We start from the raw sequence: 21,685 nt of genomic DNA, 5'->3' as shown, positions 1-21,685 counted from the left end.
TTCGCTAGGAGGCTCTTTTGGCAAACCTTTTGGTGCACCTCGATCTGACCGGCTATTGATGAGAAAATCCTCTATCTTTCCACGAGCATCCCTCATCTCTTGGCAGTTCTTCGCTATTTGCTCACTAGTCGATGCATCTGCACCCTGTCCAACAGAAGATCTAAAATCATCAACTATTGTGTTCCCTTTCTGTGGCCTTTGTTGGTTGTCTATCGTTGTATCATCTTCTAAACTGATAGCCTTGTGTCGTAGCATATCGTTGGTGCTAGGACAATGTGTTTTGAAGGGTTTATGGTCTTCTGTGTTGCTCAGTGTAGGAGATGTCTTCAAAAACGTTTTCTCGCAAGGCGTATCCTCCATCACCACTGGAACTGACCACTGCCTGGACACAAACGGTAGAACGGCCACAGACTGGGTATCTTTCTCTTCACAGACTGTGGAACTGGATGATTTTGGCTGAAAGCCCGCACCTAACGTTCCAGGTTGGGCCGTTCTCTCCCCTGTAATTGGAGGTGCCATCTGGGTTTGGAAGTTACACGCCAGCCTTGATGTAGGCAGCATCCTGTGAAGTTGTGACTTGTGGCCGGCTGTAGGTGCAGACACGGAACGGCTGTAACGACGACAATCTGGTCTCACAAACGGGACCTCAGAAGGAGCTCGTGTTTGCCCAAACTTAAACGGTGATGACCAGGATGATGACGTTAACGTCGATGAGGAAGACTGATCCTGTGAAGCCGATCTCCATTCTGATTGGTCTATGTGACCTCCTGATATCGATGCTGATCTCTGTTTTGATTGGTCCAATGGAACTCCCGATGCTGGTCTTCGCACTGATTGGTCCGTTTGACCCACTGATGATGATCTCCGTTCTGATTGGTCCATTTGACCCTTTGATGCTGATCTCCTTTCTGATTGGTCCATTTGACCTCCCGATACTGATCTGCGTTCCGATTGGTCCATCCCAATATCAGATGATTTTGAAAATGGGCTACATTTTTCTTCCGTTGTGTTGGAGGATTTTAACGTTGTTTCTTTAGACTCTTCCCGTCGCTTATTTGTCTCTTCCTGTAAGCCATCGCTCATCGATACTCCCGAATCTTCTTCTTTAGATGAAGCTTTACCTGTAGAATGGCGTTGCCATGGCAACGGGATCATTGGAAGCTCCCCTTTCCTCAGCAGCTCGAGTTTCCGTTTGTGCGCCCGGCCGGAGTAGTGCTGCATGGCCGGCTGTGGTCCGGACAGGGGGACATTACATACGCCGCAGAAAGTTGTCTTCTCAACTTCTTTTCTGCTTGACTCCAAGTCTAGATCTTGCCTACTGTTACTTTGACCGCCTTTGTCTAAAATACCCAAACGTTGGGAAGAACAACTTGCAGTTTGAGTCCTTTTCCTGTGAGTTCGGCCAGAGTAGTGCTGTTTTGCAGGTACCGGACCCGACAGAGGCATCGAACAGGTCTTACAGAAGTAAGCATCTTCCTCAGAGAAGGACTGTGAGAGAACAGAACTGCTGGAATCGACTGTACGTACCCATGGACTTCTAGCTCCATGACGTACCCCAACAGTATGTGTGCTGACCCCGTGAGCACTTGGAGACTGTTGGTCGTTTGCTGTTTGATCAATTTTCTCTGAATGTGTCAAGTGATCTGTTTCGGTATTTGGCTTTGACGATGAAGTATCATTTGCTGATAACAAACTAGTACCAGTGGTGGCTATGGAGTCACTGCCAGACGTTGTTGGTCGTTGTTTTTCTTGTTTTAAGTCTCTTGTATTGAGTCTCTTGTATTGAGGATCTGTTTTGGTATTTGGCTTTGACGATGAAGTATCATTTACTGATAACAAACTAGTACTGGCGGCGGCCATAGTGTCACGGCCAGACGTTGTTGGTCGTTGTTTTTCTTGGCTTGAGTCTCCGACTTGTGATGCCGACTGTGTTGTTGTGGTTTTTCTCACCATTCCAGCCACGTTGCTAGCGATTGCTGGAAATATCTGCTGCTTTACTACCATCTTGAATGTGTCTCTTACCTGCATAGTGCTGTCTGGCGGCTTCAATACTTGAAAAGGGTGCTTTGCACAAGTCACAATAACTTGAGTTTTGTCGAGTTTCAGATTGTTGTTGAGATTGCGTTGTTTTGGATTGGAACGCACCTCTTGTGGTTGCGGACCATGCTTCCGTCGAGGGAGGCATCATACGAAGCTTTTCTAGGTTCTTCAAGTGACGCTTTCCGGCGAAATGTTCTTTCGCTGCCTGGGCGCTCGAGAAAGGCGCCTGACACAGGGTACAGTATGATTCAGTCATAGTTGTGATCCTGTCTCTGTGTAGAGTACAGCTGCATGGATGAAGTTTTCGATGCCACTATAATCTTCTACCACGCCTGTCCAACTAGGCCCAACGTTTTACTTGAAGCTTTGGGTCTTCATGGGCTCCGAGTCAAATTTTCTTCGGGGATATGATGGCCCTTGTGCCGAAGGGCTGATTGGTATGAGCCCTGGCAACGGTCGGGAGTTCGGAGTCCTGACAACGCATTACTGTTGCGGCTGATCATTTGCTTCTGATTTCTGTTCCTGTTGAATGGAGGTTAAAAGAGAGAAACTGGAGTTATATATATATATATACTCGAACATCGATATGGGGAAAGTTTCGGTACCGGTTACAAATCGGTCAAATATTGACAAAGCGGAAAAAAACACATCTATTGATCTATAACCTGGTTTCGTATGACCCTTACGTCAAAGGTTACCACGCAAATCATAGTACTACAATGTAGTTTACTTGAAAGAATGCTATATAGCTTTTGCAAATGCAAGTTCATGTACAGGCATTTCCAGGTCTACACAAAACATACTTGCTGGGTAAGAACTTACAGATGCCGATATCAGAGTTTTAAGTACAAATGTAATCTCCAAGCAGATGCCTTGGTGGCTGTTATACAGTATCAAATTGGCCAGGCTGTATCCATTTGCCAGAAAGTTACCAAACATTCCTAAAACACATGAAGCATATTCTCCAAGCAGATCCTAGGATGGCATATGCATAAGAGAGTATAAAATTGGCCAAGCAGTAACCATTGGCCAGAGAGGGTCCAATACGCCACTGGATATACTGCCTGGCCAATTTGATACTGGCTTATGCCACCCTAGGATCTGCTTGGAGATTACATCAAATCTTTGGTTGAAGAGTAATTTTTTAAAAGTATCGTGCACAGTTTCGCCTTCACTGATTTAGATCCAATACATGACGCAATAGCCGAATGATACAAACGTAGACCTTAGAACAGACCGTCCCAAATCTTACTTACCTGTTCTGACTGTTAATTCAAGGTAGAAAGACAACCACAAGATGCGCAAAATGTTCGTCCACTGGTGAACGCGTCCGTACAACCCGCACGGTTTCGCACAAACAGCGCTTTCTACGCCCTCGAAAAAGAACCCCGAAACCCGGAAGAGATCGCCCGTTCGAAACCGTTGGAAAGTACCGGGTGTTGTTGTGGTACGAGTAGCGACTGTGACGTCATGGGCGTTTGCGAAACTGCAGTTCACATGGGTTTCGCACGGTGGCGCTTTGTGCTCGCTACTGGGCCATTACTTCACCTACAAGGCGAGAAAATGACAATGTAATCCAATGGTTGACTATTGCTTTGGACGTGTAGACCTGTGTTTTGGACCTTCTTTGGTCAGTATACCGCTTTAGAATATTAACTTTGGGCCCCCTAGTGGCTTTCCATTGCACTGGATCATTTTGTATCCATTGAACTGCACATGTAGTTTGGTTCACTGTTATAATATTATAAAACTCAGAAATGCTTTAAACACAGTGTATATGATAAGGACAGTACTTGCCTTGGTATTGGGAGTTCATGTAGATTCCTTCAGGCCAGGTAGGAGTTGGAACAAATTGGGAAAAAAAAACTGATAACAAACAAACAAACACGCAAACAGTGTATAATGATATCAAAAAATTAAGGAAAAAGCCAATTAAGTTTAGATTGTCTTTACTTTTTCTTTCTTCAAACCACTCTCTGATGGTAAGTGACCAAATCTATAATCTGTTACATGTTACAGATACAATTTTTAATGGGATTACATGTATATTTGATACTATGTACATTTACAAATACAACACAAAGGAATGTACATTATGGTCACTTTTAAAGTAAAAACTATATAGCGTATAGATTAAATCTCAAGGCTGCAAATAAAAGAATACAATTTCTTAAGAATTTTCTATAAGCTAGCAAAGCATACATGTACAATATAAAATTTAATGTCGAACCTTTTGATTTAAATTAGAAATACAAATAGTAGTACGAGTATTTAGAAAAGATGCTTATTCATACAGTGGACAGTTAACTAGCTTATAGCTTCTATTCTCAAGTTTCCCCACTCTCTCCAAGTCAGTTCGATTTGAGTGCAAATGCAAAAAATATCAGAATAACAGACAGCTTTGCAAGTATACAATTTACATGCCTATTCTAAGGGCACTACCATATTTTATAGGAAGCAGTATGTAGACAAGGTAATGTACATGTATGTGAACAGATATAACAGTGGACTAGCCATTGTTGCAGTGGTTGCAAAACTGTGTGGCCCAAGGGCTATACAGTGATGGGCACTGCCATATACACCAAAGGGTGTGGAAAGGATCAATTCAACTTAAACATTTCGACAGATACATGTATGCTACTATACAGGGTACATCACCAAGGATTGTAATTTTTATACATTTTTGGGGGGAAGGGGAATTTTTAGCAAGTTTCATTTACAATTTTTGTTAGAGGGGACTTTATTTATCATTTGTGATCATACATTATTTATAGAGACAATTTTCTTAGAGGGAGAAGATTGATATTAAGTCTCTTCTTTAGCGTTCTCTTCGCCGCTTCCAATGGTGGAGTTGTTTTCGTCGTGTTCGCTACTTTCGTCCGGAATGTGCATGGGCGTGTGGTACCGTAACACGTGCATCTCCAGACAGATTTGGTAGCTGAAGGACTCTGAGCAGGCGGCACACTGGAACGGCTTCTCCTTGTGGAACAAGCGCACGTGTTTGGAGAGGTCGCCCGGACGCATGTATCGGGCGTTGCAAAGGTCGCACTTGTACGGGCTGCGCCCTCGTGCATGCGCATGTGGAGCAGCAAGTTCGCGCTCGCGGAGAAATGCGCGCCGCAAACCTTACACAGATGAGGACGGAACGCGGAGTGGGACTTCATGTGCCGACTCAGGTAACCTTGGGACGTGAACTTAGCGTCGCACAGTTTGCACTTGATGAGGGAGCGTGCCATTCTCTCCTGCTCCGAGTGGCCCCTCATGTGAGCGTTGAGCTGCGTGGGCTTCTTGAAGGCGTAGTTACAGATGGGGCAGCGGAACGGCTTGTCAGGGCTACAGCTCTCCAAGTGCTGACGGAGGACCTCGTCGTCTGCAAATGTTCGTCCACAGTTCGTACAGTCCTGGGGCTTCTGGATCCATATAGGCTGCCCCACATCGTCAACCTCTGTGCTCGAAACCTCTCCCATTTCCTCCTCTTCAACGTTGTACTCTTCTTCGGTTTTGGAGAAGTGCGGACTGTGAGCGCGCTGCGTGGCCGTTAGATCGAGCGCGGAGCTGTCCATCGAGTTGGAGTTGCTGTTGTCGCCGGTGTCTTCGTGTAACGTGACCGTTTCATGCTGCTCGGACTTGAAGACCGCGGCAGCGCTCGACGACGGCCGAGCCTGCATGTTACTGTCAGGCAGGAGAAACATATCCGCGTCCGAACCCGGCGGGCTATGGAATGACTCGAACTGGATGGAATATCGCCTTTCCACGTTCTCTTCCACAACTGGAGCGTCATTGCCCCCTTGACTGTCAGGCTCGCCGAGAGATCTTCTAGACGTCAGATCAAACTCATCCGGAGGCTCCTGTTTGATGACAACGGGGGGACTAAGAGCTGTCGACGTGTCGTCCTCCAGACTGTTGTCCCCGTCCCTGGACGAAGACGGCTGCTCTGGAGCGGCGATGGCGGATGCCTCGGAGGAATTCGCCGCCCCGAAACTCTGTCGGAGGATGGAATGACTGGGAAGTGGGTGCCTGGCTTTGCGGAGCCGCTTGGTGCGGGGTTCTCCCTCCATGATGCTGAAGCCGTGTGGTCTGGTGTCCGGTCCTGTCTGGAGGGTAGGTGGACTGTTATCTTGGAGGCCGCTACGGGAGATGCTCACCTGGCCATGCTTATCAACCTGAAGGGGCAAACACAGGAGAAAATAAAACTGACGTCAAACTTGGTCTATAGAATGTGTCATTGTACAAACTACTTGGGAAAAGAACTTAAAATGTGACAAGATACTTGCATGAGATACAGAGAACCCAAAAACTGATGCTCTTTGCAATTGCTTCATGTTCTCTTTAATAAAAAAAAGTAAAAACAGAAAATTAAAAACAGCACCGACCTGCAAGACCTCCACCTGGTTAGGACTGGTCTTGTCTGGTCTAGTCGGACTGGTTTTATCTGAGGACAGGAGCATGTGCAGATGCTGGTTCTGGATCATCTGGCTGGTTGGGCTCTGCTTTGTCCGGTTGGCCATGGCCGAGAGAATGTGGGCTGACCTGGGAGAAACACAGGTATGATACCATGTCATACATAATGGAATGCAAAACAGATATGTGAGACCATATTATTGGAACAGACTTGGTACTGTGCATGGTACATGTATATGGTGATCTGAGAGGTTCTGGGTTCGAATCCCTATAGGAGACCAAGATGTTGTGCATTTGGGAAGGACTATTCCTCACTTGACTCAGGCAAAAATGAGTACGGACTGTAGCTTCAGTTAGGGACATCCTCTTGTATGGAACATTAAGTGTAGGTCCTGTTTTAAGAGCCACCCTTCTAGAGTTAAAGAACCCACAAAATCAAGAGACCTTCCCTGTGTGAGATCACCTGTTCGGACTGTTTACCAGTTTTGAAAACAAACAAACAAACAAACATACCTTCCCCGCTCAGGCCAGCTCTCTTTTAGGTAGACAGAACACTCATCAATGATGTCACACATGTGCAGACGGCTGGCGGCAGAGATCACGTCAATCACGTTGTCGTTGGTCAGAGGTAGACTGGCCGTGTACGCGTACTCGATAATTGGCGCCAGCCCCTTGTGGGTCACACCTGGTAGAAAACAAATACTGTAATTCACTTTATGTTCGCAGTAGCAAGAGTTCCCATTCTGGGAAAAATGCATATGGACCTGTTTGCAGAACTATATGTCCACTGTGAATTCTTGTGTTATCAGTCAGAAACTTATTTCAAAAGTACTAGTATACAATAACTCCTGGACTCAAGTCTTAATCATAATTAGTCACAGAATCTAACGATCTTCTTCCTAATACAATTTGATTATACTCGTAAAATCATTAGGTATTAGCAACAGTTCAACTTCCAAGTACATGTACATGTAAGTACAAGTTGCCTGTTACAATTGTCATGTTACAATAAAGTTCTTCTTCATACCTGATAACCATAACAGCACAAATCATGAAAATTAAAATTATCAACAACAGCAACAGAAACTATATGTATCACAAACAACTTGACAAGCAAATGAAAAGCTGGTCTCACATGGGAGTTCCACTGTGTCCAGTTTCTCCCCCATGGGGAAAGTGAAGAGGTCCAGGAAGTAGTCGCTGCAGGCCGCCAGGATCGCCCGGTGTACCGAGAACTCATGTCCCTCCACCTGGTCAGTACAGGAAGGAAATATGTCTCATGTTTAGCTAATTGAGAATCTTCTTATGGATATTGGTTAAGATTCACAATGGCACTTTTTGTCACAATTTCGTTGCTGTAGAATTTTCATGCATTTTTTAAAGAATTTTTAAGCTGGTGTGTTACGCTGAAGGGCAGTTATACCAGCTATACCTGATACAGATACAGAAGCAGGATGTGGCAGAAGCAACTAAATCTAATAAAAGACAGCCATTTCTGTCTGTATTCGCAGAACACATGGATAACTTCTTTTGTACAATGATTGCATGACATTTGGGACTGGGATACTAAGGACAATAACCCTTTCCACAAGCAAGCAAGAAGGGTAAGCAACAACAGCCTAGCCTGGGTACCATCCTGGTTAGTTTACGTCTGCTCCCACAGTCAAGTACCAGTAGCAACTGTGGGAGCGGACCTACACCTACCTGGATGGTACCTAGGCTAAACAACAACCAGGCTTCAAACTCATGACCTTCTGTTCCAAATGTAGCACTGCTAATATAACTACTCACCTTTATTGTGATGTCACACAGCTGGCTGTTCAGTCGTTGGCTGTTCAGGCGACGGAGAACCTCCTGACAATGTTCGGAAAAATCCTTCATCTTGGAGCAACGTCTTACTTGGTTTCTGTAGTGCAGAAGATAAGAAATATCTTCATTAAGAAGTTGCAATAACTAGCATGACATGTCCATACTTTAATACTAGCATTTAAAAAGTAGTATATTTACATTGTATATAGGGGAATTCATTGCAGTTGTTTTGGATGGTACAATAAAGCCTATGCCCTGTGTATTCTAAGGCATTAGACTTAAGCGTCAAACCTCTGCATGTAAAAGAACCCAACACACTTATTAAGAAGAATAGGGGTGCCCTGGGCCCCAGTGTGCTTGAATGCAAACATGAGCTGTACAATGTAGCAAAGCTACACTGCAGTCAAACTGAAAAAGCATCGATTAAAGTTGAGGATTGTACATGTCAACACTCAACGTTTTTTTAAGCTTCACTGTTAGGTTTTCTTTAAAATGGTTTAGGGGAGTTTTGTCCGTTTTTTTCTATCTCCAGGATGGTTGACTTTTAAAACACTTCAGCCTGAAATGATACCACACAGCACAGGTCACTGACACTGAAGTAAATGGAGCATTAGTCAAGTGTTCTCAATCTGTATATCTTGCATGAATCATCTTGGAAAAACATTTCAACTGCTTTTGTGTGATGAGCTTTGCACAACTTATTTCATCTATTGGTTGCCCCTAAGGGGCCAAAAGGCCTTGTGTTGACATTGTATCTTTGCAAATCTTGAATTGCTCACAGTGGTTTTATTTTCATGTTTTCACAGTGCCCTCTAAACCAAGTGTTGGATTATTAAAAGCTCCTTTTCTCCTACTGCTGAATCAAAACATACAAATTTCCACTGTCAACAGTCTTGAAACCTTATAACCAGCATTGCCTGGGTAGCAGACTGTTGCCAGGGGCAGTATACAGGCTAGCTCCTTGGCTCTGAAAATCTTACCATATATGATTCATATGTATGCCCTTTCCTGTAGAGCGTAATCTGCCATTTTAATTCTACGTAGAGCGTAGACAGACCGCTCCAATTCAACGTAGAGCGTAATTGGCTCATTTTGCGTAGAGCGTAATCTGCCATTTTAATTCTACACAATGAATTAATCATTAAGCGTAATGGGAGGCTCTCAAAAATTTAGCGTAGAGTGTTGTGGGGACGCCCTCATGCAGGCCCTCAGTTATGTCAGTATTTTCTCTAGCCAGGGTCTGGCAACCCGTGCAGTGATTTTCACTGGCCCTTCCAGGGTCCAGCTGGGCTCCTGCAGTGCAGACAGATGGAAACCTGACCCTACTGGGCCCCCCAGTCTCAATAGGGATGATTGGAGCTGTCTGGACTCCTACTATTGGAAAGGTGCCGGAATACCTGCATTCCCAGGGGGCTAGGGGAGGATCATTTCACATCAGGCTAGGGGAGGATCATTTCACATCAGTATTACTAGGGGAGGGTTCGAATCCTGCTCCCCAGGGACAGTTCAAAGAGGCTGGAAGGATGGGTTGGTATCTATTGCCCCCATGTTGAACATTATATGCCAAAGTGCTAGAATACATGAACATGCATTAACAGGAGGTTGGGGAAGGATCATTTCACATCAGTGAGACTGGGGGAGGGGTATGAATGCTGCTCTCCAGGGACAGTTCACTGAGGGTGGGTTGGTATTTCTTATGCCCATATTGAACATTATATGCCAAAGTGCTAGAATGCATGCGTTAACAAGAGGTATAGGGGAGGATCATTTCACATCAGTGAGACTGGGGGAGGGGTTTGAATGCTGCTCTCCAGGGACAGTTCACAGGGGGTGGGGTGTTGGAAGATTTTTTGAACAAAAATTATCAAAATCAAGGTAAAAAATTAGAAAAAAATGGAACTACTGTATATTTTCACGGTGACTGCAGGTGCAGGATAAAGAAAAGTCAGCAATTTATTTATTAACAGTACTAATAAGTCACTGTGAAAACCGTGAACATAAAAGTACCGTGAAAAAATCCGGAATTACAGTAATGAGCTCTGACAAGGCAAGTCAAACTGCCTCTGAATGGGATCAAGGCAAGGTTGCCTGTTGCTAAATGAGGCATTAACTGCCAGCATATCTAATATATCATCACCTGTAGTCTCAATGGTATCAGGTAACTAGGACATACATCATCTAAGGCGTACTTTTAAGACATTGCTTAAAGTAAGACATCCACGACAAGTACAGATGAATCCTAAACCTATCCTAAACCTATCGCATGAAAACAAAACAATATGATCAGTCATTACAAAAAATGGGGGATTTTAGCAAATATATCGACTGGGTAGAATGTTTTTATGTAATTCAGTGTGTGTGTACTCTTATGCTATATCATTTTGTACGCTCTTTTGTTCTGTTGAATAAAGATTTGTTAAAAAAAAAAAATCTAAATATATATACATGTAAGGCTTTTATACATCCTGGATTACTGTATGCAAAATAGGGATGAACTACAACCAAAATGTTCAAATCAGTTACAGTGTGGTACATCTTCCTTATCCTAGCTTGTTATGCAGCAAAAGCCTTGCTTGGTCTGTAGCGACTTTGAGAGTGGACACAAACTAAGGCCAGACCAATTTAATTTGTTAACGTTGGTTCTCGGATTCGCCTCTATACTAGTATGCACTGTCGCTTCTTATTTTTTTCTGAAAAAATCCAAGAACCAACAAATTGAATTGGTGTGGCCTAACCAGGATGGTACTCAGACTATCAAAGAGATGCTAGCATAGGACAAACCTTCTATTAAAGCTGTAACCAGACTACACTGTCTCTCTTCTTCATAACATCCCCTGAAAAAGACATAATAACTACAGTTAGAAATCCCAATTCTAAATACATGTATCTACATTACACATTCAAACAATCCATAAAAATCGCCGTGGCTCCCCAATGTCTTCAGTGCTTAAAAGAGGGCCCGACAACGCCTTACGCTAAATCTTGAGAGCTGGCTATGTATTACGCCTCCCCCATTACACTTTACAATAAATTACGGGTAGCTACAACGCATGACGTAAAATAAAACGTCGAATTACGCTCTACGCAAAATGCACTACTTTGAATTAGAGCGGTCCGTCTACGCTCTATGTAGAATTAAAACGGCCGACTATGCTCTACAGAAAAGGGCACGTGGGCCCCCTTAAAAGTGTGCCCTATTGCCAAGTGAAGGCTAGATCTTTCACTTATGTCGCGTCTTTTAGAAAGACCCTGTACCAACAAACCAGAGAGGAAACACTCCAAAGCAAAAGCCCATAGAAAATGGTCACCAGGCTGCACTATAGCTAGTTAGTGTTGATAGAAACGTGATGGAAAGACTCTGTTGTTATTCCTGTTTGCCTAGACACTAAGCTGGAATATGATACCCACATGATATCCAGGGTTCCACCTATTTACAACAAGGCAACCCAAAACGGGGGCTCGCATGCCCTTTTCCATATCTAGCGTAATCAGCCGATTTTATTCTACGTAGAGCATAGACGGACCGCTTTAATTCAACGTAGAGCGTAATGTAGCATTTTGCGTAGAGCGTAATTCGAGTTTTAATTATACGGAATGCATTGTAACCACTTGGAATTTATCGAAAAGGGTAATCGCTACAGTAGCGTAATACGTAGCCGGCGCTCAAAATGTATCGTAGAACGTTGCCGTCCCACCCCCACCCCCCACCCACCCATGCAGGCCCTCACGTATTTACAACAAGGCAACCCAAAACCAGCTAGCTGAAGCACTGTTGAAGGAAGAATAATGTTTCAGTTAACTACTTGTGACACTGTGTTAGGAGGATAGCTGGGGTACATTACTGACAAACTGGGGGACGGATTAATAAGGATGATTAAAGTGATATGATAGACTCAAACACGTACAGGTGATACATTAAGGTTTAAAAACAGTCAAAATAGCATCTGGATATCATTAATTTTGATATACCCACTTGTTACACTGCCCAGACAAAATTTCACTGTCAGTGTGGGTGTGAATGGCAAACCATCAAAATGTTTTTTTTATGGCTTGAAAACCCGATTTTTCAAAGCCGATATTCTAGTCATTTATCTTGTCTACAGTTGAAACCACACTATCCCAATGCATGGAGCAAAAAATCCCAAAATTCTGATGAAAAATGCTTACTGAAAGGGCACTGGGTTGATTTTTAAGGTACCACCCAGAATCATCTTTGGGCTTGTTTCTGCAGTTTTAAAAGCCCAAAGTACTAGTATGAAATACTGACTCAAATGTGCTAATGTGACGCAGTATGTGTCAATATCACAAGATTGCCTTATTCAGAATATGTCCAGTTTTGCTGCCCTAAAATCGCATAGGATGCCTTTAAAGACAAAATCAATGTGGGTAGCATACTTGTACCTTGCAGGTTGGTTTCTGTCCATGTATGACACCAGCAACTGAGCCTCTTGTCAAGGTTGGAGTCTGAAACAGATTTGAAAACTGACTCTATCTGACATTCATACACTTTTCACAAAATGTAATACTATTACTAATAGTCCAAGTAAAGAAGTAATGAACATGTATCGTAATACTAATATCAACATAGACCAAAAATATGAGAACTTGCATTGTCAGTTGTCACAATCTATAAATGATGAAATATAAAAAGTGCAGTACCATACGAAGCCATCAGGTGGCCCATAATCAAACCTGTTCCTCGTTTTACTGACACCTACCTAGCTACCTATGATGATGATGACATACCTAGACCAAATATCATAAAGGTACATTCATGACTTCACGAGTCCACAGGCAAACACACAGATGAGGGCCTGCATGGGGGGTCCCGACAACGCTCTACGTTAAATTTTGAGAGCCGGTTACGTATTACGCTGAATTCAGGAAACGCCTCGATTACACTTTACGATAAATTCCTAGTGACTACAATGCATTACGTGCAATTAAAACATCATATGCGCTCTACACAAAATGCGCCAATTACGCTCTACGCTGAATTAGAGCGGCCCATCTACGCTCTACGTAGAATTATAACGTCCGATTACGCTCTACGGAAAAGGGCATGCGGGCCCCCACAGATGCACACACACACAAGTGGCACCGAAAACATCATCTTGGTAAAGGTAATAACTTAACAAGGTAGGCAATAAGTTTGACAACAGATACTGAATACAATTTAAGGTTCAAGACTGCAGAGATGAAAGTCAACAGAAACGACCTTGAAAGTCGCCCCCCAGTTACAAGCACAGACCACCGTTTCTTGACCTTCTTGACAATCTACTTGACCTCCAAGTCTAATACTCACAGGCTGAAGCAAGTAAAAGTTAAGCATATTACATCAATGAGGTACCATACAGGAGATATGAGACTGTAGCTTTACCACATAACTGTTGTGACCTAAATGTTTCTCTGTACCTCAACCCACCAGTAGCAAGATGTCTGAGATTTGAAACAAGATATCCCTTAGAGATTAAGTCTTGAGAAGTCAAAAATACCACCTGGCTTACCCTCAGGTCTTGTACAAGAGACTGAAGTAAGAAGACGACACCTGGAATTTGTGAAGAATTTAGAAATAAGACGGTCTTTGGATCCGCGCCCCGCAGTTTGAGTATCTCTCTGCAGTACCTAGTTTATACATGGCCCCTGCGGAATCGGATATGCTGCAGGGATTTTGTTACCTCTTTTGTTTGCATGTGTGCAACATAAAACCCCTGTGCGCTGTGCCCCCTGCTGTATAAAATGTAATTAGTAAGGGGGTGATCAAATTACCTGGGCTGAAAGGTGCAGGAAAGGAGCTGGGGACTGTTCATTAACGCTGGCTAGCAGTTCTTCGTTAATATGGATAGTCGTGAAAAATTGTAGCTGTCAGAGTCGGTTACTATCATATAACGTTACATTTACAATCTAGATGAGAAAACTGATGATGAAAACTACAACTGGGGATGGTACATTATACACTGGGGAAAGGAAATACTAGGGACTGTCCACTAACTACTTCATTAAGGTACGCTGTGTTAGTTGTACCAAATGGTAGTCATCACAGTCAGTACTCTCACAAACATTAGTTACATGTACAGATAAGAATACTTCTGATGAAAACTACACATGGGGGTGGTACATTAGACGTTACTTGATGGTAGAGAATAACTGGGGACTGTTCATTACTGTTAGCTGTCCCTGTGTAGTGGGCTACCTCACAAGAAAGGGGGAGCCACCAACAACTTTCAGATGGCTTCCACCATATCTCAAACAGATGTGGAAAGCTGCACTTAGGGACAGTACATTTGTACACTACAAAAGGGATGGCTGGGGACCATCCATTACTGGGGGTGGGGACCATTCATTATTATCAGCTTGCAGTGAAAAAAAATTACATAAGACGTAAAAAGAAATCGACAGAAATAGTTGACCTGAAAATAAACTGTACTGAAACTCATTTGATTATTTCTAGCACAAAACCACACAAACACACGCACATACAACGGTCCGCCCCCTAGCTTTCAAAACTGGCAACGCAACTTTCTTTCCTAAACATTTCTGACACCCTCGGCGATCACAGATCTATACTTTCACACTATGTCAAAATGATCTATGAAATATCATCTGTCTAGAACTAAGAACATAAAAATTCACCGAGATGAAGAAAGAGATACGTGGGCGTTTATATGTGTATTTAAGAAATAAATCATTCTGAAAAATGCAGGAATTCTCGCACACCGTAAGCGAAACCGGCGTTTTGTTTACACAGTTGAAAAGAGCTACCTACCGTCCGTTTAAGGTGTCAGTTGTTGCCTGAATTCTCGCCGTAGAATCTGCAGTAGTCGACAGAATATCTTGTTGACACAGAATGTTGACATTGACATCGATGCAGACATCTTCAGTTCTCTTCGGCGGCCATGTTGGTTCGGAAGGTGCCATTCGCTTTGCAGGGGGGATGCTTTGGGAGCAAAAAGCTGAACTCTAAAACATTGTCTTTCGCTCAAGCCCGTAAGCCTTACTTGTGATATTTGCTGGGAAAAAATTTAATTTTACATCTGAAAAAACAGCAAGATGAAAGGATGAAAAGTGTAAGAATGTAGGTTAAATAATTTCCCAGTAATCCGACTTTGTTTCAGGTAACATACCAAAATGGAGTGATAGTTATGGGTTCACCACACCACGAAGTGGTGTGGTGAAACCATATTGCTTTTTCTGATGTTTCTTCTCCTTCTCCTCCTCCTTCTCCTCCTCCTGCCATATCTTTAAATGGATTCAGCTTCTTCATTTTAGGGCCTAAGGTCCTGAAATTTGGTATGGAGGTACAGTGGGCAAATACCCCTAGGCGTTTTTTAAATTATTGTGATACAGGCTTTTAGAATGGTTTTATTTGAGTTTTTTGGCTGTGTAATAGCTAATGTATTACTGTGTAAGTGTGCAGTGTTTACCACATTTGGACATGAGTCATCACAATGGCATGCAAGGCATCAACCAATAGGCATGCAGCTTTCCTCTATTCTCCTTGCTGATTGGCTGTTGGGATTTAACTGGCTTAACTTCATTTACACCTGCACAGAACCATGCCATACTGACAGTATGTCTGTATTCAAGTGTTTTGGTAGGTATTTTAAGCTTTCCTGCTCCAGCATTGGAATGCGGGCTATGAACGCTTCTTTTTATCTTGAAAATCAACAGTTTGCATTATGCAATCCTAACCAATAATGTAGGGAATAGCTATCCAACTGTTGTAGTCTTAGTTGTATGTTACTTCATACTATAGTTATATCAATGTAAAGCATTGTTTTCCCTTGTGTTTCTCATTCTTTCCCTGCCATGTGGTAAAATGTGGTGAACCCATCGCTATATTTGCTCCAAAGCAAATATTGGCCTTTCTAGTTGGTTTTGGCTCTTTCAAATTCGACTCAGATTATATGTTACTGTTCTTCTAGCTCATGATTTTTTGTAATACATTGTAAAGAAGCATATATATATACTATGGTATGGACCGGGAGTTTTTGATTTGATGAAATATATGAAGATATCCGACACCGAAAATAGAGATGAGTGTAGGACACTCTTGTTGATTGATTTGAAAATGACGCGCCTGGATTCATCGATCATTTGGTCTTTACTTGATCTGGATTTTGTCTATCCATCTATATTAAATATATTAGCGCCAAGGTTTGCTCAGAAACGAGTAGTACGAGCAGTGTGTGCAGAGGAGCACTGGCGCCATCCTGGTTGCCATGACCGCGCATTTGCGCCCCCTGTCGGCAAGCATATGCGTGACAGTTGCAGGTACCAATTGCAAGTGGTTGGAGGTGACTCAAATATCACAAAATACCGCGCCGCGCGAAAGCCCCACGTGTCTCTGCAATTACGAACCCACATGGCCATAGCAAACGTCAATTAGATATAGAAGTCAAGCATCTATACAACGCTACATCTCTCTCTCTCTCTCTCTTTCTCTACATCTCTACATCTCTCTCTACTGTCGTGACTCTTTGGTCATAGTTACAGGAAGCGGAATTTCTTGGTTTTTTTTCTAGGAACAGGCCAAAATCAATGCGCGCGCGGACGTCATCCATAAAATTTACTTATAACAAAAACATACATGTGAATACGTGTCTTGTTTCAGGTGTTATTTGGATCCTGTTTGTAAGTTTTCACATGTGAATTTCGCCATCGGTATTCAAAGGTGTAACTGTGTGGCCCTTTGGGCATTGTGTCACGTTTTAAGTCGGTAGAGTGTAAGCACTTACCTGTTAGGCCATGTTAATTTGATTATATAGATGATATCCTCTGGGAACCCAAAAAACTGAAGCGAGCGTGCGAGTAAAAAAAAGTTTTGCAAAAAAAAGTTGCTTTCATAAGGAAATCTACGTGGTTTTGAAGGTTGAACAAATGTCACATAGTATGGCATGGCGAATAATTCATTTCTCTTCAAATTCATTTCTTTACATTTTCGTCTTTTTCGTTTAGTATTTTGGCATTCTACGACATTGGTATTGTTTTCAAATATATATTTTTTTCAACTTCTGGTATATATTTGCTCATTTTGCAACTGTTTTGTATGATTTACAGTATTGTTGAATATTTTTTTTTGGAAACGGCCGAAAATTTATGCGCGCGCGGATGTCATCCATATAATCAAATCAACATGGCCTAAGTTGTAAAAAAAAAAGATTGGAAAACAATACCAATGTCGTAGAATGAAGAGATTATTCGCCATACCATACTCTAGATCTGTGTCATTTGCTCAACCTTTTTCTTATTCTCACGCTCGCATCGGTTTGAGGTTCCCAGAGGATGTCATCCATATAATCAAATCAACATGGCCTTACCTATTACAGGATGCAAAGGCGCGGGGTACCCGCAAGGGACATCTACATCTGCTTTTAGTGCATTATTCACGCCGACTCCAAGGCTACATATACATTACAAAGACATCTTTCAGGGAGCATTGACTTGTATCATTTGAGGTCAAAGAAATGTTGGGGGAGCATTAACTTGTATCATTCCACAGGAAAGCACACTGGTATAGTTACAAAATGTCATTGACTGACTAAGTAATTTCTTTCAGATTCGTATTGGGGATAATAATTGGGCCTTGAAGATCATCTCTCTGGGTGGAAGGAGGAATGTTCCCGACCTCCCAACACTCCGAGAAAGACGTGAACTTGCGGCTGTCAAGTTGCTCAAGTGTATGCTCAGCCCTGACCACCCACTACATGATTTGGTACCAGGAGCCAGGTCGGACAGCACAGGGAGGTGTTTGAGGAACTCTGGGGGAATCACGGTGCCCAAGGCACGGACAAACTGTACAACTCATTCCTCCATTGCACAATCAGACTGTACAATAGCGAAATGCAGACTTAGTGTTCTTTTGTTTCATGTCCTACTCCTATATGTAATTGTCTTGTGCGTTTCTTATACTTAATAATATGTAAAGTCCACACAATTCAGGAGTACTATGTACCCCTGCTATGTTGACTATTCTTAATAAAATTGAAATTGAAATAATATAATGTCATGGAGACAAAAAAAAGTATTTTATTTTCTAGAAGTTTCCAGTCCAGCGGAGATTATGTGATGCATTTAAAATAAAGATACCCTTTTTTTAATTGTGTGCTATGTTCAGGCCACACCAATTTAATTTGTTGGTTCTTGGATTCCTTTCAGAAAAAATATGAAGCGACAGGGCGGAAAAAATAAAAATAAAAACAGGTCTCAGCCTCCTATTATAGCCCCAAATGCTACGTTAGGAGCCATGAAGTCAACACAAAAGGCTGGGTTAATATTTAAACAATGAATTTTGAACTTTTAATCAAACCACTGCATTGATAGATAGGAAAACTGTTATACACAACTAGGAAGAAATGGACTTTCCTCAATTGTTGGTGTCAAAATATGAGCATTTTTGAGTTGATTTAGAATCAGAATTAAACCAACAAATTAAATTGGTGTGGCCTCTATACAATTAGTCCTTGAGTCCTTGTCATACATTGTACCATGAACAATTGTTGTGCAATGAAGTTTTTCTTCTTCTATAATAATCTCCCGTGGGTAATTTTAAAGTAACTTTTATGTCTTTTTCTTGTGCGTAATGAGTACAAAAACACAGCAAGCACGTTGCTGTAAACATGTTTTTCTTACTGCATGGCGTCTTCGCCTAGGGCTCTTGCGGTACTATTACAAACGTATCTACGATAACAATAAGAGTGTTTTCCTTTTCATCCTACGCCACAGTAATATGAATTCTACGTTTGCAAATGTCAGAATTCATAGAATTAGAGAGGAGGTAGCCCCCGGCACAGAGTTCTTGTTACGTCCCAAACCGTGCTTTGTCCCAAACCGTGCCTGCATGGTTTGGGACACTCGGTGCGTGTCCCAAACCGTGCCTGGGGACTGAGCACAGTTCGGGACACGCGATAGCCTTGTCCCAAACCGTGCCTGGTTCTCGCTAATAACTATGATTGACAGCACTTTCGGGCACGGTTCTGGACAGTCAGGCTGTGTCCCGTTCTGTGCCCGCCCAGGCACGGTTTGGGACACAACAATTCTAGCGGGACAGCGTTTGCTTCTACATGTACGAGCGGCTTTTTAAAAAGACAAAAAGGCACCACTTCTGCGAAGGAGACTTAAAAGAAGATCTTTTACTTTCGTCAAACCTACTGTATGAAACCTTATTTACCCTTTGAATACGATCATTCTGCAAGGCGCTAAAAGATAACTGTATTATAGCTATCGCAAGAGAAGACTCTATTGAATTTTTGTTATATGTCCACCTGAGGTTATGTCATTAGAACTGGGTCTTCCTTAAGTGAAATGTGAAAGTTCATCTCCTCTAAGTCTTTGAGGAAAGTCATTCACCTTTTCACGTGGTCACGTCTTCAGCTTTAAGGTCGGGGACGTTGGTAGCTTCTAGAACCACCCTCCTCTATCCTTCTCTGTGTACATCAAAATAAGAAAGAAGAAGAACTTTATTGCGCAACAGATGTGGCGGGTTCAACGTATGGCAAAATATACATTACATAGCTTGTGGTGTTAACATACACATATGGTGGTGTTGAGAATATCTAACAGTTCTACTAACTGTAATAGGAATCTGGTCTGCTTCATAAACAATGTATAACAAGAAGCCATAGGTGACAATTCTCCGTGAAGTATTATATATTGCAACAAGAAGAAGTAGCCATTGGCGACAATTCTCTGTGAAGTGTGATAAATCGAACAAAGAAAAATTGTTTAAACGCGCGTCGGCTCAGTCATCTTAAGACGCAACAACCAATCAGAGATGCGAAATGCCGACACGTGACGCGGGATTTGCATACAGTCTAAACAACGGGGAAGGGCGCGCGATGCCCGAAATATTTTTGCGTCAATATTCAGCGCCGTGTTTCAAGAGATTAATATCGGGAAACAATTACTTTTCTTGTTTTGAACGCATAAACATGCATTTACGCTAATCTAGTATGATTCAGGGTTACTTTTTTTTACCTGCCATGGCCAGATTATCTTAATATGTGTGTATTGTGTGTACAATCTACAGAAAGAGAAATGTACATCAGGTCCGATCATCCGATTTTCACGTTTCGGTTTTTTGGACTCGGTTCATGAACGTATTTTGGTTTGGCTCCTGGAATGTGCGAATGTGCGAAAAAAATGACTCCCAGGACTGTCTACAGGGAACCACTCGCATATTGCCCAACATTCGCGGTGTATCAGGACAGCGCGACTGGTCGTCATTAGCGCAGTCCCTGTAATTAGTAACAGTTGCACATCAATCCGCGGCCGGCATCCGGCCGAAAGCATGATTGTGTAACACAGGCTACTTCTTCCTATACCGGCTCATACTACAGGACGCGTTTACAACTAGCAAATCATTAAATTATCCGATCTACTAATATGTGTGGTTTACCAGCCCCAGACCACATCCGACCACGAGGCAAAACACATTGATTGGTTGCTCAAAAATATTGTCCATTTTTCCAAAGAGCTGCTCCACTAACACTATGGAGCGGCCCAACCCAAAAATATTGCCCATGTGTACAGTCAAGCGGCCAGCACGCTCGTTATATAATTACTACCGGTGACATAAACGGACGACAACATTTCAACGGCATGGGGATGTTTCGAAAATAACCATTTACTCCAATATCAAAACAGCTACGGTAAAAATAAAAAGACGTGCATCATCCCGGACATAATGCAACACCACATGCGAAATTACACAGAAATGCGACGTACGGAAGAATGCGTTTTGGCTGCGAACATCTTCCAAAAAACTTGGCATCTCTTAACCATGGGCAAAAACATCTGGAACCACTTATAAAAACCACACCGTATCTGCATGAACTTTTACCCCCCCCACTGCTATTCCAAACAACGCGTTTTTCTGGACCATTCCAATTCGCCTCGTAATTTTAGGGGTGCGTCTGCGATATTACATTGACCGCAAAAGCAGCAACGGCAAAAATACACATTCGTGCATCAACACGGACATGCCCGCAGACGGCGTATAAAATTGCGTGCCGATTACACAAAGAGAACCCAGTGTTTTGACTGCGAACATGAAAAATCAGCCGATTACAACACTCCGTCCGGAGGTCCTGACCTCCTTCACGGAGTAACAAAAGAGAGACACTAATTATACTAATCTAACTCTATTAATACAATGTAGTAATAAATTGTGTCAGGAATTAATTACGTTTTCTCGTTTTGTCATTGAATTGTGTACAAATTGGCCTACATAAGTGGAAATGTTGACAGGGCATGATAGTAACATATAGAATATCTCTGTCTTTGTATGGGGTAGTGTTATATTGGTCTTACATGTAATATGTTGTAACAATTTTCGTCGGTTTTCATCATAGGTTGGGCAATCTATTATAAAATGTAATTCATTTTTAACGCCTTTATGACAATGTGGAGGGTTACTAAGACTCGAACAAGTAAA

General features: G+C 42.5%; 1 protein-coding gene across 1 annotated transcript; it reads right to left on the bottom strand.

The window, feature by feature from the left end:
• Positions 1 to 4,763: 4,763 nt before the first annotated feature.
• LOC109469029 (zinc finger and BTB domain-containing protein 17-like) lies at positions 4,764 to 15,158 on the bottom strand. Its single transcript, XM_019767420.1, is given in 9 exon segments — positions 4,764 to 5,108; positions 5,111 to 6,203; positions 6,414 to 6,570; positions 6,955 to 7,126; positions 7,577 to 7,691; positions 8,233 to 8,347; positions 11,032 to 11,084; positions 12,652 to 12,714; positions 15,017 to 15,158. Coding segments are annotated over 6 exon segments (1,890 nt in total). The 5' UTR covers positions 8,323 to 8,347; positions 11,032 to 11,084; positions 12,652 to 12,714; positions 15,017 to 15,158; the 3' UTR covers positions 4,764 to 4,845.
• Positions 15,159 to 21,685: the final 6,527 nt, after the last annotated feature.

Source organism: Branchiostoma belcheri, unplaced genomic scaffold (assembly GCF_001625305.1).
Source record: "Branchiostoma belcheri isolate BF01 breed outbred unplaced genomic scaffold, Haploidv18h27 scaffold2, whole genome shotgun sequence".
NCBI lineage: Eukaryota > Metazoa > Chordata > Leptocardii > Amphioxiformes > Branchiostomatidae > Branchiostoma > Branchiostoma belcheri.
This window is presented reverse-complemented; position numbering and strand designations above follow the sequence as displayed.